General features: G+C 42.4%; 1 protein-coding gene across 3 annotated transcripts in view; it reads left to right on the forward strand.

The window, feature by feature from the left end:
• The window catches only part of RASIP1 (Ras interacting protein 1), a 1,304,986-nt gene that overhangs the window by 888,228 nt on the left and 398,544 nt on the right, over positions 1–18,214 (forward strand). For all 3 annotated transcript variants that reach the window (XM_063436332.1, XM_063436333.1, XM_063436334.1), the window contains one exon: positions 10,076–10,248. In XM_063436332.1, the coding sequence (XP_063292402.1) occupies positions 10,076–10,248 (173 nt within the window). The remainder of the gene's footprint in view (positions 1–10,075; positions 10,249–18,214) is intronic.

Raw genomic sequence — 18,214 nt, forward strand, 5'->3', positions numbered from 1 at the left:
AAGAATATCTTTTTAATAAGTTTCCAATTATCCCCATTTTCTACTTCCTTCCTAAATTGCACAAGAATCCAATTACACCTCCAGGCAGGCCAATCATTAGTGGCATAAACTCTATATCCGCCCATTTATCGGAATTCGTTGACCATCACCTCCAAAAGTATGCACAGGAAGCACCTTCCTATTTAAAAGATACAGCGCATATCTTGAGAATCATGGAAGACATAACTTGGAAACCAGATTACATCTGGGTAACTATTGATGTTGCCTCATTGTATACTGTAATCAAACATAATAAAGGCTTGATTGCAGTGGAGCAAGTTATGGAGAGAGACGAAAATATAGCATCTGATTTTCGAAATTTTATTTTGAAGAGTATTCATTATATTCTTAAACACAATTTTTTCTTTTTTGATGATTCGTTTTACTTACAGACAACTGGTACAGCCATGGGGACCAGGTTCGCCCCCAGCTATGCAAACATATATATGCGGGATTGGGAATCCAACCACATATGGAGTGGGCATGGCTGGGTAGCGAACCTGGTCCTATGGAAACGATTTATTGATGACATCATAATGATTTGGCGAGGCTCACGAGATGAGCTATTATCCTTCTTGGACTATATTCACCAAAATGAATATGGTCTAAAATTTACACACGAGATGGATACTATCACTATAAACTTTTTAGATATATCTTTTTTTGTGGAGAATAACAAAATCGAGTCAAAATGTTTTTTTTTAAAAAACTGAGGGTAACAGCTATATACATAGAAAAAGTTGTCACCAGGAGAGATGGCTGGAAACAATCCCAAAGAGTCAACTAATACGGGTGAGGAGGAATTGTACAAGGAAATCAGACTACAGGGAGCAAGCTAGGCACCTAATAAATAAATTTGTAGCAAAGAAATATGAACCCACCGTGTTAGACAAAGAAATCGAGGAAATAGAAAAAAAGAATAGGAAAGATCTAATGATATCTAAACCCCAAAAAATCCCCCCAAAAGATTATAATTTTTCTTTTATCACACAATACAACACGCAACATTGGAGAATAAAAAAGATTTTTAATAAACATTGGAACATTTTATGTAGAGATCCCATATTAGGCGAAGTGCTACCAAAGAAAACACCAATGATTTTTAGGCGAACAAGAAATCTAAAAAATATACAGGCACCAAGTTATGCATTAAAAATACAACGAAAAAGGTAGACCATCTAACATCAACGGTTTCAACCCTTGCAATACCTGTAAAGCATGTAAAAACCAAAAATACATACAAAAGAAAGAATTTACTAGTTCTACAACAGGAGAGAAATTTAAAATAAAATCCAACATAAATTGCAACACAAAAAATGTAGTATACATGCTTCAATGCCCATGCGGGAAACAATATGTGGGAAGAACTTGTAGAAAACTTAAAGAAAGAATATTAGAACACCAAAACAATGTAAGAAAAAAATCAATCAAACATATAGTACCTCTGCATTGTAATTCTTGCAACCAATCTGGTGGGCAAAATGTTTCCTTTATGGGCATTGAGCGTGTAGATCCCTATTGGAGGGGAGGAGACCTGACCAAGAAACTCTCGCAAAGAGAAACATTCTGGATAAATAAATTAAAAACACTCCAACCTTGGGGTCTTAATCTAGACATTGATTTGTGGAGTTTTTTTGAGGATTAACTGGGGTTACACATGGAATATTTCTGTAGATGTTGCACTTCTCCTTTTTTTTTTTTATTTCATCTTTTCATGCATTTTTGGCTAATGTTTAGATTGGGGTATTAATTGAGAAAGCCCATTAAAATATTCTTGTATAATACAACCTATTATCGACTTTTGCCATCAAAATATAATTTAATATCGGCATTGCCACTAAAAGTTGGGGGCTTATATATATATACATATAAAAAAGTCCATAAATAAATCATAAGAATTTTCAAAAAAGAGAATTCTATTGATGGAAAATACTCAAGCATTGTAAAAGGGTGAGATGAATGGGAGAAGTGCTTGGTGTATATATGAATATAAAAGGGTTTTCACCTCACTTAATCACTTAAGAAAAGTAAGGCAATATTAAGTTGTCTGTTTGATTTGCCTGTTTTGTACACATTCTTAGGATGGGGAACGAAGTAATCAATATATATGGAATACATGGAGCAATATACTCTTTAATACAGATGTCCTTCTCCATATGGAATGTATCAGCTTCAATGTACATACTTGTTTTATTGTGTTTAATTTCGTTCTCCATCTGGAATGTATCAGCTTTAATGTACATACTTGTTTTATTGTGTTTAATTTCATTTTATGGATTGGGATCATACATATACTTATGTACAGTTCATGGTTTATATATTATATATATATTCTATAATTATTGATATACACATCTTTTGTAGTTTACAATAGGATAATAAGGGATACATTTTCGTATCCATAAACATATTGTGCTATCCAGAGCGATCCAGAGTTTTTTAATGCCTTTCCCCCTCATGTGCTCTTATTCACTTTCATGCCTCCGAGAAAAAACTGCAAATTGACGATCACTACCCACTTCCGGGTATGTGGAACGCACGCCTGGAACGCAGAAGACGTGCGTGATGACAACATCGCGCCCAAACAGGAAGTGCCGCCGGAACAATGAAGCAACACCGGCCGAGAATAATTGAATGATGAACGCCCGGATGGGATATATAAGAACTTGGGGGGGGGGGGGAATGTTTTATACACTTGTTTTTTTGCTGTCATTGATGCACCAAGTCCCTGAGGAAGTCCCATCTTAGGACGAAACGCGTAGGACGCCCAGTGGTGATATGCTTATTGTTTTTAACAGATATGCAAGTTATTAAATCTCTTTTTTACTTTACTCTGGAATTGCACCTTATTTTTCCATATATATTTTCTCTTTTGAGCAAATATTCCTAAACTACTGATGGGAGTGTGAGGATGAACATAGAAAACATTGAAGAAAAAGATTACACTCAAGGCTTTTTTACATCCGAAAATTTGTGAGTGGCCAATTTTTAACTATATATCCTCATTTACTCTCACACAGTTAAACACTATGTTTTTCCATTTGATCTGTGTTTAGCAGATAATCCCCTACTTTATTGTAGTTGTCTCCAAGCGTCTGTGTGTCAGGCCTACAACGTGTACTCTGCCAACCTTTGCCAGTTCACAGTGCCACTCATTTCTGGTGTCCCAATAGCTTGCATTTAAAAACCCAAAAACTTTTTTCACTGTTATAGATTGAATAGCAGTTACTTGTCTTCAAGCGGGTGTGTAAGCCTTCAGCGTGTGCTCTGCAGACCCCTGCCTGTGTACTTTGACAGTTGCCACTCATTTCTGGTGTCTCTATAGTGTGCTTTTACAAAGAAAAAACGTTTTTCAGTGTAAGCTAATAGCAGTCAGTGTCCTTGAAGCGGTTGTCAGGCCTCCTTCAACGTGTGCTCTGCAGACCTCTGCCCGTGTACTTTGCCAAATGCCACTCATATCTGGTGTCTCTATAGTGTGCTTTTACGAAGAAAAAAGGTTTTTCAGTGTAAGCTAATAGCAGTCAGTGTCCTTAAAGCGGGTGTGTCAGGCCTTCAGCGTGTGCTCTGCAGACCCCTGCCTGTGTACTTTGCCAGTTGCCACTCATATCTGGTGTCTCTATAGCGTGCTTTTACAAAGAAAAAAAGTTTTCCAGTGTAAGCTAATAGCAGTCAGTGTCCTTCAAGCGGGTGTGTCAGGCCTTCCTTCAGCGTGTGCCCTGCATAACCCTGCCAGCGTACTTTGACAGTTGCCAACCATATCTGGTGTCTCTATAGCGTGCTTTTACAAAGAAAAAAAGTTTTCCAGTGTAAGCTAATAGCAGTCAGTGTCCTTCAAGCGGGTGTGTCAGGCCTTCCTTCAGCGTGTGCCCTGCAGAACCCTGCCAGCGTACTTTGACAGTTGCCACTCATATCTGGTGTCTCTGTAGCGTGCTTTTACAAAGAAAAAAAGTTTTCCAGTGTAAGCTAATAGCAGTCAGTGTCCTTCAAGCGGGTGTGTCAGGCCTTCCTTCAGCGTGTGCCCTGCAGAACCCTGCCAGTGTACTTTGACAGTTGCCACTCATATCTGGTGTCTCTGTAGCATGCTTTTACAAAGAAAAAAAGTTTTCCAGTGTAAGCTAATAGCAGTCAGTGTCCTTCAAGCGGGTGTGTCAGGCCTTCCTTCAGCGTGTGCCCTGCAGAACCCTGCCAGCGTACTTTGACAGTTGCCACTCATATCTGGTGTCTCTGTAGCGTGCTTTTACAAAGAAAAAAAGTTTTCCAGTGTAAGCTAATAGCAGTCAGTGTCCTTCAAGCGGGTGTGTCAGGCCTTCCTTCAGCGTGTGCCCTGCAGAACCCTGCCAGTGTACTTTGACGGTTGCCACTCATATCTGGTGTCTCTATAGCGTGCTTTTACAAAGAAAAAAAGTTTTCCAGTGTAAGCTAATAGCAGTCAGTGTCCTTCAAGCGGGTGTGTCAGGCCTTCCTTCAGCGTGTGCCCTGCAGAACCCTGCCAGCGTACTTTGACAGTTGCCACTCATATCTGGTGTCTCTGTAGCGTGCTTTTACAAAGAAAAAAAGTTTTCCAGTGTAAGCTAATAGCAGTCAGTGTCCTTCAAGCGGGTGTGTCAGGCCTACAGCCTGTGCTCTGCATACCTGTGCCAGTGCACATTGCCACTCATATCTGGTGTCTCTATAGCGTGCTTTTACAAAGAAAAAAAGTTTTCATTTTACGTCACAAGTACGCATTGGGTAATGGGATCTGTAGCGTTCTAGTCAGGTATTGGAATTTCGGCAGCAGCAGTTTGCACGTTTTTTTTTAAGAATTTGCCAGGAATCTATTTTTGAAGTTGTTCCCCTCCTCTTGACACGATCAATGACCTGAGAGTCTCCGTAAGCAGGGTTGACCTGTTAGTCCTGTTTTCCATTCAAGTTGTGCATGATGTCCCGGCTAGGTTTCCAGGGACAAATGTTGGAGCCTGTTGAACGAGGTGACCTTGCTCGTGTCCCAGGTGTGCGTGGGCCTGGTGGCGGGTTGCGGTTGTGGTTTTAGCAGACAGTCCTGCGGCAGACCTAAATCTCGTAAGAGTGCGGCTGCGTCTTGTAGGTCATAGATTTGGTGGGTGATCTCGCCTCGTGTCATCTGTAGCAAGCGTGGCAAACGCCAGCGGTATACTATATTGCGCTGTTGGAGGAGTGAGGTAAGGGGTTTGAGTGACCTCCGCCACACCATTGTGCTGCCGGAAAGGTCATTATAGAATTTTAAGGCCATGTTCTCAAAGCGGTAGTTTGCCTTACCCCTGACTGCCTTCAAGGTTGCTGCCTTGTCTGCTCCGTGACTGAATTGAATAATCAAGTCGCTTGATGCTGTTGCAGGGGCTTTAGGTGGCTTAGGGATACGAAAAAGCTCTTCCAAGGGTGTTGCCTTTGCCTGCTTGGGTGGCAGCAAGTCCCCCATCATTCTCCTTACTAAGTGCGGCAGCTCCTCCTCAGGGACCGCGTCGGGTATCCCCCAGGTACTGCCATCTTTTTCTATCTCACGGTTCCTAAAATCGCTGCCATATACACGTCCACTGATAGGAGACGCAACAGGTATTAAACGGATAAGAATAGTACTACTTAACACACCTTATAATAACGCAGAGAGAGGCAACGCAGAGAGAGGAGTCTCAAGAAGAGGAGTCAGATGAGGAAGGTGGCTTTGAGGAGGTGGAAGACCAAACACAGCAGGCGTCCCAGGGGGCTTGTTGTCATCTTTCGGGGACCCTTGGTGTTGTATGTGGCTGGGTGAAGGAAGAGACCTTCAATGACATCAGTGAGGACAAGGAACGGGACATGGCTAGCTTGGTATCCAACCTTGTGCAAATGGACTGTTTGCGGTTGTTTGCGGTGCGTTAAACGGAGAGTTTGGTCTGTCACTGTGAAGCGGGCGTAACCCTTACACTACCTGATCGATACAACATCATACAGTAGGTCCCCACCCTCATTATTTTTATGACCCCCACCCACCGCTCTCGGGTGGGGGCGGGCGGGAGGACAGTAGGTCCCCCCATTGTGATTTATGCCTCCCACCCACCGCGCAGGGGTGGGGGCTGGGGGGGAGGACAGTAGGTCCCCCGCCTTATCCTTATTTACTGAATATTCCCCTGTATAACAATGTTTGGCATTTAGTGAATATTTCCCATTCTGCTCTGTGTCAGTGTGTATCAGGGTCTCTGAGGACAGGTGTCAATCCATACCTGCCAAGTGACCCTATGTAGGGGGAACAGTCTCTATTCTGCTCTTTGTCAGTGTGTATCATGGGCTCTGAGGACGGGGAACAGACTCTATTCTGCTCTGTGTCAGTGTGTATCATGGGCTCGGAGGATAGGTGTCAATCCATACCTGCCAAGTGACCCTATGTAGGGGGAACAGTCTCTATTCTGCTCTTTGTCAGTGTGTATCAGGGGCTTTGAGGACAGGTGTCAATCCATATCTGCCAAGTGACCCTATGTAGGGGGAACAGTCTCTATTCTGCTCTGTGTCAGTGTGTATCATGGGCTCTGAGGACAGGTGTCAATCCATACCTGCCAAGTGACCCTATGTAGGGGGAACAGTCCCTATTCTGCTCTGTGTCAGTGTGTATCAGGGGCTTTGAGGACAGGTGTCAATCCATATCTGCCAAGTGACCCTATGTAGGGGGAACAGTCTCTATTCTGCTCTGTGTCAGTGTGTATCATGGTCTCTGAGGACGGGGAACAGTCTCTATTCTGCTCTGTGTCAGTGTGTATCATGGGCTCTGAGGACAGGTGTCAATCCATATCTGCCAAGTGACCCTATGTAGGGGGAACAGTCTCTATTCTGCTCTGTGTCAGTGTGTATCATCTGCTCTGAGGACGGGGAACAGTCTCTATTCTGCTCTGTGTCAGTGTGTATTATGGTCTCTGAGGACAGGTGTCAATCCATACCTGCCAAGTGACCCTATGTAGGGGGAACAGTCCCTATTCTGCTCTGTGTCAGTGTGTATCCGGGGCTTTGAGGACAGGTGTCAATCCATATCTGCCAAGTGACCCTATGTAGGGGGAACAGTCTCTATTCTGCTCTGTGTCAGTGTGTATCATCTGCTCTGAGGACGGGGAACAGTCTCTATTCTGCTCTGTGTCAGTGTGTATCATGGTCTCTGAGGACAGGTGTCAATCCATATCTGCCAAGTGACCCTATGTAGGGGGAACAGTCCCTATTCTGCTCTGTGTCAGTGTGTATCATGGTCTCTGAGGACAGGTGTCAATCCATACCTGCCAAGTGACCCTATGTAGGGGGAACAGTCTCTATTCTGCTCTTTGTCAGTGTGTATCAGGGGCTTTGAGGACAGGTGTCAATCCATATCTGCCAAGTGACCCTATGTAGGGGGAACAGTCTCTATTCTGCTCTTTGTCAGTGTGTATCAGGGGCTTTGAGGACAGGTGTCAATCCATATCTGCCAAGTGACCCTATGTAGGGGGAACAGTCTCTATTCTGCTCTGTGTCCGTGTGTATCAGGGATCCTTAGGACAGGTGTCAATCCATACCTGCCAAGTGACCCTATGTAGGGGGAACAGTCTCTATTCTGCTCTGTGTCAGTGTGTATCAGGGGCTTTGAGGACAGGTGTCAATCCATATCTGCCAAGTGACCCTATGTAGGGGGAACAGTCCCTATTCTGCTCTGTGTCCGTGTGCATCAGGGGCTCTGAGGACAGGTGTCAATCCATATGTCAAGGTGTCAATATGTCATATGTCAGGTGTCAATCCATATTCATTGTGATTTAGGAATGTTAGGTGATTTCTGCCCTTTATGTATTAAAACCAGACTCTGCATCAACTGTGTAATTTTCCAGGGGAGTTTTGCCATGGATCCCCCTCCGGCATGCCACAGTCCAGGTGTTAGTCCCCTTGATACAACTTTTCCATCACTTTTGTGGCCAGAAACAGTCCCTGTGGGTTTTTAAATTCGCCTGCCCATTGAAGTCAATGGCGGTTCGCCCGGTTCGCCGGTTCGCGAACGTTTGCGCAAGTTCCCATTCGCCGTTCGCGAACCGAAAATGTTGTGTTCGCGACATCACTAATACACACATATATATGTGTGTATGTGTCTGTGTGTGTATGCATACACACACACACTGTTGAGGCATTGGGATTGCAACCTAGAACTTTTAGATTTATTATTATTATTATTATTATTATTGCATTATTATTACTCTGATCATCTGCCCATCTGGGTACTCTTCTCTGCTCTTGAGTTTACATTCCAATCTATGTCCAGACCTGTTTACCTAGCCTGCATCCTAGTTTAAAAATGTTTAAGCCTTTTTCAAAATGCTTTCTTTTATCAAAGCTTTGTGTTTTAATGTGCTTGTTTACAAGCCTTTGGGGGCATGACAAGCTTGTATGTAACATGTTGCACTGAAAAAAATAAAACATAAAAAAAAATAAAAAAATGTAAATACTTTTTTTTCAACATATTAAAATAGGGGAGGGGGGAGGGCTTATATATATATATATATATATATATATATATATATATATATATATATATATATATATATATATATATATATATATATATATATATATATATATATATATATTAACTATACTCACCAGAACAACTACAGCTTAATGTAGATTGTCCCTGCAACCGTTTTCATGTCAACACTGTCTTTTCAGAAAAAGTCAGTCTTTACATTTCTGCTTATGGAAACCTCCAGTGGCAGTCACTAAGATGACAGTCACTTTAACATATCCACGCTTTACACGGAGGCCCTGAACTTTCCCCATATCTCTATAAGGAAATGCTGATTGACTGTTTAAAGCAAAAAGGAGCAGTAATAAGGAGAAGATATAATTCAGAAAAAAGTCCAGATCATAGACAGAGATGCTGGAGATGCTAATTGGGAGCATTTGGCTCTCGCCTCTCCTCCTTTGCAAGCATTGGATTGGCTGAGATTGTCAATTCTGATGACCTCAGCCAAGGTGGTGATTGGAGGCGGAGCCAGCACCGATGGACCCGCGGGGAGTTGGAATAAAGGTAATATTTTAGACTATTTAAAGGGAAAAAGGGGAGCCATCACGTAAATAGTGTTTTTAAAACTATACGGTCAAGAATACACATTTGTATTCCTGACCTATTGTGTTTATTTAATATATTTAAAAATATTCTAATATTAAATAATTTGAAAAGTTACAAAAAACAAGTACAAAATACCAAACTGCTAAGTGACATGCAATTACAAATCAAATGGAGATGCAACTTTAAACAGAATGGTCCTCACAGTTACCCTTAGGGCATCCTGTGCCGCCCTGCACAAAATGGGCTACTTTCTGGAAACCCAACCATGCAGCTCATTTTTTTTTTTCAAGCATCATCGTATTTCCAGAGCAGCCTGCATTTTTACCTCTGCGTTTTTTATTTGTATCCTGAAGTGATTGAACAGTACTTACTGGCATTTTCAAGGCTTTGGATATCTTTGTTAATCCTTTTCCATCTTTATAAAGTTCCAGTACCTTGTTATGCAGGTTTTTTGACAGTTCTTTTCTGCTCCCCATGGCTCAGTATATAGCCTGTTCCGTGCATTCATGTGAGAGCTAACAAACTCTTTGACACTAATTGCAATTTAAAAAGCGTGTGGGGCATTAACCTTTCAATGCCATTTTAACCTGTGTGTGTCACTTTGTGTGTCTGTAACAAGGCCAAACAATCAAGGGTATGTAAACTTTTGATAAGGGCCATTTGGGTGATTTATGTTATTATGATTTAAAAAGTAACCAAACAACTATGTATAAATAGCTTCATATGATCACTATCCTTCAATAACAAAAATTATGATCAGTCATATTTTCAAAATCAATGCAATAATTTCACAATTTCTGCCAGGGTATGAAAACTTTTGAGCACAACTGTATGTGGAGATACAGTATGAATAATAATATATTTTTGGCAGTAGTAGAGCAAATAGTATTTTCTGGAAAGTATTAAGAAGCAGATGAAAAAAGTTACTAATATCAAAGGCTGCCTTTACATGTTTAACTTTGTCTAACTGCACAGGTAACGGGGAACCATTTTACCAGTGGTCTAAAGCTGTTCAAATACGTACAAATCTTGACTTGGTTTTGGATTGGCTGCAAGGGATTGGTCTTGGTGACATTGCAGCAGAATTCTTCAGAAAGTTGTCTACTACTGTAAATTTGCTGTGCATTCCTAAAACCAGTTTGTTGAAGGTAAGACTGTGATAATATGCGTATGCTGTTCCACAGGATAGTAACAAGGACTTTTTATTTCATTTTATTTACAAATACATGACTGCTAATTGTAGATTATGCTAACATAGTGTACTTATAATTTTAATTTTAGTAATGACAGGAGACGAATATTTTCATAATCTTTCTTTACTAAAACTCCAGCAGCACAGATCAATCAAAACTTTTAAACCAATCAGAAATCAGAGTCACTGATATAAATAGCTCTGTGATGCACGCCTGATTTACCTATATTGCAGTACTATATTCATTTTTACCAATAGGTCTTAAAGACTAACATTAGCTTTTGCTACCTGTGAACTGCGAAACATTTTGTTTTGCACACAGACTAAGGCTTAGGTCTCTGAAAACTTTTGAACAGGACCTGTTAAATACCAGGTTATACGTTAGTTCATTACTGGCATTTATTTATTAAGAATACTTTCCTTTTATATGATATGACTGAACAGCGGGTATTATAAACTCCATTTATATTCAGGCTCTGTAGATTGCAAAACTTAGTTTTGCTCATACTAATAAGTGAAGGTCTCTGAAAATGTATGAACAGAACCTTCTTTTTATACTGTATATACTTTAGTTTTTTCAGTTTACATTAGTGGTGAAGGTCTCTGTTATTTTCGAACAGGACCTCTTTACCTTTTGTATATACTTCTGTTATTCATCAGTTTATTTAATTGTATATACTTTAGTTACTTATACGCAAATACTCATATTCTTTGTAAACTGAATTATCAGAATATATACATTCTACGTTTCTGTATATTTTGAAAACAGAACCTAAACTATCCCTGTATTCAATTATCTCAGTAATAGTTACAGCGTATCTCTACATATTTTCCTTTTTTGATAGTCACCTATCAGAGTGTGTATATACCTTTGTTTATAATTATCATTTAGTACTATTCCCACTATGGACACTTCTACTATATTTTATTATTACTATTAAAGGTTATGTTTTAAATGTATTTAGGGCACTCATTTCTTCTTTCTTTTACTACTTAACCCCATATAGGAGTGCTCCTCTCGCTTCCACTCTTTAGCTTTGTCTTTTCAGCTTTGTGATGCACTTCCACTTCCTCTTTCTTTGTAGCGAACTAACAGTCTAGTGAACAAGTCCAACAATCATAACTCATAACGATGCGGATCCTATGTAATCCAAAATTTAGCTTGAAACGACAAGAGTGCGATGATTAAGTCCACTGTATGGAGCCAGTATAAACACTGCAAAAAAGGAGAAAAGGGTGAAAGGTAGCGAAATGGCCATATTTCATCAGTACCCTAGTGACAATATCTCTAGACATTCACATTAAATTTGTAAAATAATGTCAATATAATAAAGTATAAAAATATGCGTAAGCAACAGTGGAAGAAGTAAGCAGAGAAGACAGAAAAGCCTGCTAGGGAGAGGAAGGGTGAGAAATATTCGCCTCCTGTCTATTAATATTATAGGTACACTACGTTAGCATAATCTACAATTTACAATCTACAATTTTATCACATGACAGGAGGCTTCATATTTGCATTTTTAACGCTGTGAGAGAAGAGCGAAAGAAGCATGAGAAGCAGGACGGAAATAGAAATAATATCCGCCAATGAAGCACCTGACGAAAAAGCGTGTGTGGCCACCACCCCGCATACGGAGTGCGCACAAAACGTCGATTCGATGCCCGCCAACGATAGCAACCATCAAACCCATCTAGCGAGGGTCGTAGTTGAAACCGGCGCATGCGGTTGGACATAGGAAATTAGTAGTTGTCCCGAGGGAACAGCGGAGCGAAGTCGTAACCTCCACATATCGGAAAACAGTCCTAACCACGCAAAGATGAGGTGAAGCCAGAAAAAAACGGATAAAAAATCGAACTCGAATTCATTTTCGTGTGACACGAAACCAAAATAGAGACCCCTTCTGGGGAGAAAGATAGACCGTCCATGTCGAAGGCTCTGACATCCGAAATCCTTCGGAAAGAGACTAGGCATAGCAGTAAAGTAAGCTTTGCCGATAGTTGGCGAAGGGACAACATAGAGTTGTCTGGCCAATTTCGTAGAAAATTCAATACCGAGTCGACGTCCCAAAGGCATGAATATTTCAGACCAGGAGGCCGGGAAAGTCGCATACCTCTCATGAGTCGACAAACTAGTGGGTCCTATCCTACCAGACGACCTTGGATAGGGATGTAGGCTGCCGATATTGCAGAGGTGTAACATTAACTGACTGGTAAGCCCAACCCGAAGTAAAAATAGCCGATAGAAAATTCAGCAGGATTGGAACTGCGGCCCTAAAATGATCTGAGTCCCTCTCCAGACACCAGCTAGACCATTCGTTCCAGGCTGCCAGGTAGCAACAACTAGTACCTGGAGCCCACTAGTCCCAGAGGAGGTCCTTAGTCGACTGCGATAGTCACATGACATCCCAAGATCCCCTGAAATCATCCAGGCCACAAGGTGGAGTCAGTTTTGTAGGATGAGCGGATGTGGCTCCCCTTGCGGGTTGGACAACAGGAGTGGGAAATCCGGTAATCTCAGCGGGTGGTCGCACGAGAGTTCCAGTAGGTATCCAGGAGTCCGTCAAAATGTCCTTCCAGTTCTGGAAGAAAAGAGACAATCCCCCTGCAGTTAAGGTCATATAAGGGTAACGTAAAGCAGGACGTACCTGAAGGGAAGTGACCGCAACCACGTCCGCAAGAGCCTCTGGATCTGGTCGCCCCTCTATAGTGTGTGGGTAGTCGGTAGGTCGAACTTGGGTAGAATGATGTAGATGGAGGGTTGGGCCTGGGTCTGGAAGACCAAAATCTGCTGGTGGCACGGCCTCTCTGTCTACCAACCCTTCCAAAACCCCACGGGGTGTTGGTGTGCGGAATACTTGTCGCAGTGATGACTGGGCCTTGTTGAGTATCGTAAAGAGGGACACGTGTTTCTTCAGTTCCGCTATAAAAGCGTCGCCAAACAGAAGGCCGTTGGCACAAGCTCCCAGTTGTTTGGTTGCCATGTTCATGAGCTTAGAATCCAGACGCACTAGCGCCGCTCTAGGTCTTTCCATGCAGATTGCTGCATTGGTATTGCCAAGGAGACACATGCATCTCTGAGCCCACTCACGTATGGCGTGGGGGTCGGGCTATGAGCCGTGGGTCAATGCCTCATCGGCAAAATATAGGATTGTAACGGACCCCCAGGCATAAAAGGGGTTAAAAGCCGTTTAGTAGATCTTCCCCTTCCATAGACACAGGCACAGCTACTGTAGACACCAATCCACCGAACCGGAGAAGCATATGAATGCTCTCAAACATACGAATGCTGTAAACAGCCGAATAGGAAAAAACATACGAATAGGTTTACACTCCTATTAGTCAAACTGGAACAGCATACAATAAATCCCCCCCAAGACGAGACAAGGCTCCATTTGAGGGTCAAGCAGGAACAGACAGAGCTGTGGGTTTATTGTTCTTATATACACATATATTGTGTTTATTGGTTGAAAACAACCAATAAACACATACAATACCCTCAGACACTCTGACACAAAATCCTCCCCTCTGCCTGTGATACAATTACCTTACACAATGGGCAATGTAATTATCACAGGTAGAGAAATACAATTTTTCCACATTATTCATAACTTTAAAAGTATGCATCAAATTCACATAAAACTTTTTTTCAGAACTAGCATACTCCAAATACAAACATATGTAAAAATCATCCAAATTGGTCCATTGGTTCAAAAGATAGATCGAAGTCCTTTGTGACCAAATGAAGCATGGCTTTTCTGCCCAAAACCAGTTCCACAGAGTCCTCTATCTTTTAGATAATTGAGAAGTAATCCAATTATCTCCAAGGACAGAGGCAAAACTCCATAAGCTACATGGTAGCAAAATACAGTAAAATACAATAAAATACACCAGTTACATTTATTACTTAAAATACAGACATGCAACATATCCCCAGATAGCTTAGGTCTGAGCGCACATTATTACTGAATGGCGCCTGCATAAAAGAAGGTTCTTTTGGCGCCAATAAAACAGAATTACTTGACCCTCTAACTTGCAACCTTGACTCATGTTTGTAGAGGACAGCTATAATCACTACAGGGATTGCTATGCTCTTCATACTCCCTTAGCTACTGAGCTCTTGTAAGAGCTCTTGTTCCTGATCCTGCTTCGCTCTACAGAAGGAAGAGGTTCACCTACTGGAACCTGCAGCCTAGGTCCAGGGTGGGTAGCAGATGCCGAGATCCTAGCCCAGCAGCGGCGGTTCATGGAGTCTGCAGTACTTATGGTGTCTATGCAGTAGTTATGATGTCTACGGTGCTGATGGTCCTTTGGCGAGTCTACGGTCCAACTTCCAGCCAACCTGGAGGCAACCGTAACATCGGTCCATAGTCAAAAGGCAGCAGGCAGGCAACCAGGCTCCTCCAATGCACAGTGGCGAGATTGGTCTCATCATATCTCTCCCCTTTTCCAAACAGGCTAACAGGGTATCTGACCTCCTGCCTGTCAGATTGGTCTTGTCACAAGGATCTTTGCCAAAGGTTCCATGATATTGATCAATTTGTCCTGCGTGGCCTTTAAGCCTCTCTCAACACCTTTCCTGGGATCCCGTCCCATCTGGGACATGAATACGACCACCGTTTGGTCGAATTCCGAGGTCACTACCACCTTATCGGGCAGGATGGGGTGCGTGCATTCCGCCCGTGGTCTCGTCCTGACCTCTTTGTCTAGAGGTTTTGTGTAACCAGAAATGCACGAAGCTTGCTAAATGCTCAGATAGGGAGCATTCGGAGGACCTTGGGTGTCTAATGGTGCGAGGATCATACAAGGGACAACCTTGAGAGTTCAGAAAAAGGCCATCTACCTCCTGGGAGGAGAGGTCGTGCGTCAACCCCTGAGGAGAGGGAGCACCAGTGGGAGCACCAGACACATATTCGCAGTCCTGGGGAGGCAGGTCGTGCCAGTCATCCCTGTCATCGGATGCGGATTCATCCGCCCTCCATGCGTCTAAGATATCGAGAGCCAGAGGGTAGTCTTCGCCTTCCCCCGGTGAAGGGTGCCAGTGGGGGGGGGGGGTTCAGGCTTCACCACCTGTTTGATGTGATTTGCCGGCTCTTTTCCTTTAGGTCTAGATACGGGTGTTGCGCCAGGTCTGTGGCGTTTGATTATAGGGGCTGTGCCCAAAATGGATCTTTCGGACCCTGCCACATCTTCACCCCGTGAAGAGGATGTGCCTGAGGGCAGGTTGAGTACCTCAGGTGAAGGTTGGGTGAGCATTTTTGCTAGATACGGGTGTTGCGCCAAGTCTGTGGCGTTTGATTATAGGGGCTGTGCCCAAAATTGATCTTTCGGACAGTGTCGCATCGTCACCCCGTGAAGGGGATGTGCCCGAGGGCAGGTTGAGTACCTCAGGTGGAGGTTGGGTGAGCATTTTTGCTAGGGATTTCTCTACTGATGCTGCTACTGCAGCGTTAATCATAGACTGGAAGTCCTAGGTCTGTGGTGGTGTATCACTCATTTTGTGGTTTCTGTGGAGGAGAGTACACAGATTAGTGTCCGTGCAGGCCATATAGGCTGCCGGGAATCCCCTGCAAGTACAATCGGGGTATGCCTACAGGCGTAATATAAATCTCTTAACGAGTGAGAAGGACCCAATTATAGTGATAGTGAATCTCAATGCCGGTCGCACTGAGCGGCTAGTGTCAGGGAGTAAGACCCTGAATTGGTGGGAGGCATTAAAAGCTTTCAATAGTGCAGGGGTTGTATACCCTGTTTGTCCCCTGTCGGGATGGTACCAGTCAAACGGATGTAACCGTGTATATATATATATATATATATATATATATATATATATATAAGCGTGGGGTTCCCAATAAGGGTTATGGTACCTGAATTGCCCTGGTCCCTTCAGTGTCAAAAGCTCACCCTGATAGTACTGCAGGTTAATTCCCTGCATTCAGTATGTGTGACAGGCAATATGATAAAAAGAGCACATAAGCAAATATCCTTACTTGTTATTGCTGACAGAAATCCTGACTTAGTAAGGGAGAGTCTGAAGGCTGGTGCCATGTCCCCGGTTGTCAGGAGAAATACCCATGCTAATACAACTCTGAATATCAGGAGAAAACAAATAGGCCGCAATTAGATTCGCGGCTGCAATCCAAGATGGCCGCCACACGCGAGGACCTGGCAGGAACAACTCCCGCGGTCCGTGTGGGCGGAAGAGAAATGATAAAAAAAAAAAAAAAACTGAATCCCACAGTGCCCCCACACCCATAACACCCCCCCCCCCCCCCCCACCCGTGAACGAAAATATAGGGCCGCGGGCGGATAGCCGGGCAGGGTTAGCGTTGCAGGGACAGGGGGAGAAATAAAGTAGAAATAAAGTAGAAAGAAAAAGAATAACTGACAAATTGTAAATAGGTAGAAGTGATTGAAGTAATACTCTGACCTGTACTCTGACTGGAGCAGCAAAGAAATAGGAAGTGGAAGTGCATCACAGAGCTATTTATACCAGTGACTCTTGTTTCTGAATGGTTTAAAAGTTTTGATTGATCTGTGCTGCTGGAATTTTACTAAAGAAAGATTATGCAAATATGAAGCCTCCTGTCATGTGGTAAAATTATCCCATACTAAGCATTGAAATAGGTTGTTTTGGAGGGTTTTTGTGGTTGCTATTGGTAAATATATACCTTTTCATGTAAATACATAGAACCTGTTAATCACTTATACAAAGTCATGAAAAAAAAAAAAAAGTATTTGCCTCCTTCCTGATTTCCTCTATTTTTTCTTTCTTCATATTTATGGCACTGAATGGCAGGGGCATTGATACTTTTTAGAAAAACGTAGGGCTTAATCCCAGAGCAAAATTAAATGACCTCTACAGTAAAAGTGAGGTGTAACTATGTTATGTTGCCTCTTTTCTATCCATGAACAGCATGCTGCTCATGCTGTCCAGGATCTCAGTGAAAGCATAGCTACAAACAAGCACATGCTGCATAGCCAGGCATCCAATGTGATTCCACCAATAGAAGGGTGCACTGCAAAGTTGTTTTATTCAGTAACCCCTAACACCAGTCATTTGAGGCAACATACACTCCCCCATAGTAGGCATGTGGCACACTATACTAATCATTTTTCTTTTTATGTCAGGCACCTTCTTTGAGAAGCAGTTGCCTAATTTTAAATTAAAAAAAAAACACAGCACTAATAGTCCCATGTCCCTTCCCTACCCATAGAGAGCTAGAAAGAAATATAGGATCCAAGTAAAAGCAAAATTTAAATGAGACGTCTTTGCAAGATGTGTGCTCTGGGAAATTGTCTATGTCTTAACTTTAGCTCCACTGAGCTAATCAACCTGTTGTCTGCTTGAAAGCAAGAGGGGTGTAACAAGGTTAATTTATAAAAGTGCGAAATTCTATTGAAATCTGCACTTTTTGTAAAATGAAGAAAAGAGGAAACACTACTCACACATAAGCATTTCTGCAAGCTTAAAGTGCTTTTGGGGTTGGGAGTGTCCCTCTAAGTTTTCGTGATAATTGTATTTATTTAACCCCTTAACACCTCAATTGACGAATAACGGACCTGGTCCATCACCCATAGAAGACCCGTAACGATGGGTGACAGACCAGGTCTGTCATGGGTTAAAATTAACCCCAAATCGCCGATCACGCTGCCCCTGTAGCAGTGCTCGCTCTGACAGGCTGTCCATCCGCCTCCCTGCACTTCCTGTTTCTATGTGAAGTGCAGGGAGACGGATCAGCAGTGATCTGCTTCTCCCTGCAAAAAAAAATAAAGTTTAATTTAATTAAATTCCCACCCCCCTTTACCCATTTTAAATAAATTGGCAGGGTTTAATTGGCAGGGTTTACAGTGATCAATTGGCAGGGTTTACATTTTACTGCCATCTGATTATTATTAATTTTTTTTAACCCCTGAGGGTTATT

This window comes from Pelobates fuscus, chromosome 11 (genome assembly GCF_036172605.1).
Source record: "Pelobates fuscus isolate aPelFus1 chromosome 11, aPelFus1.pri, whole genome shotgun sequence".
Classification (NCBI taxonomy): Eukaryota; Metazoa; Chordata; class Amphibia; order Anura; family Pelobatidae; genus Pelobates; species Pelobates fuscus.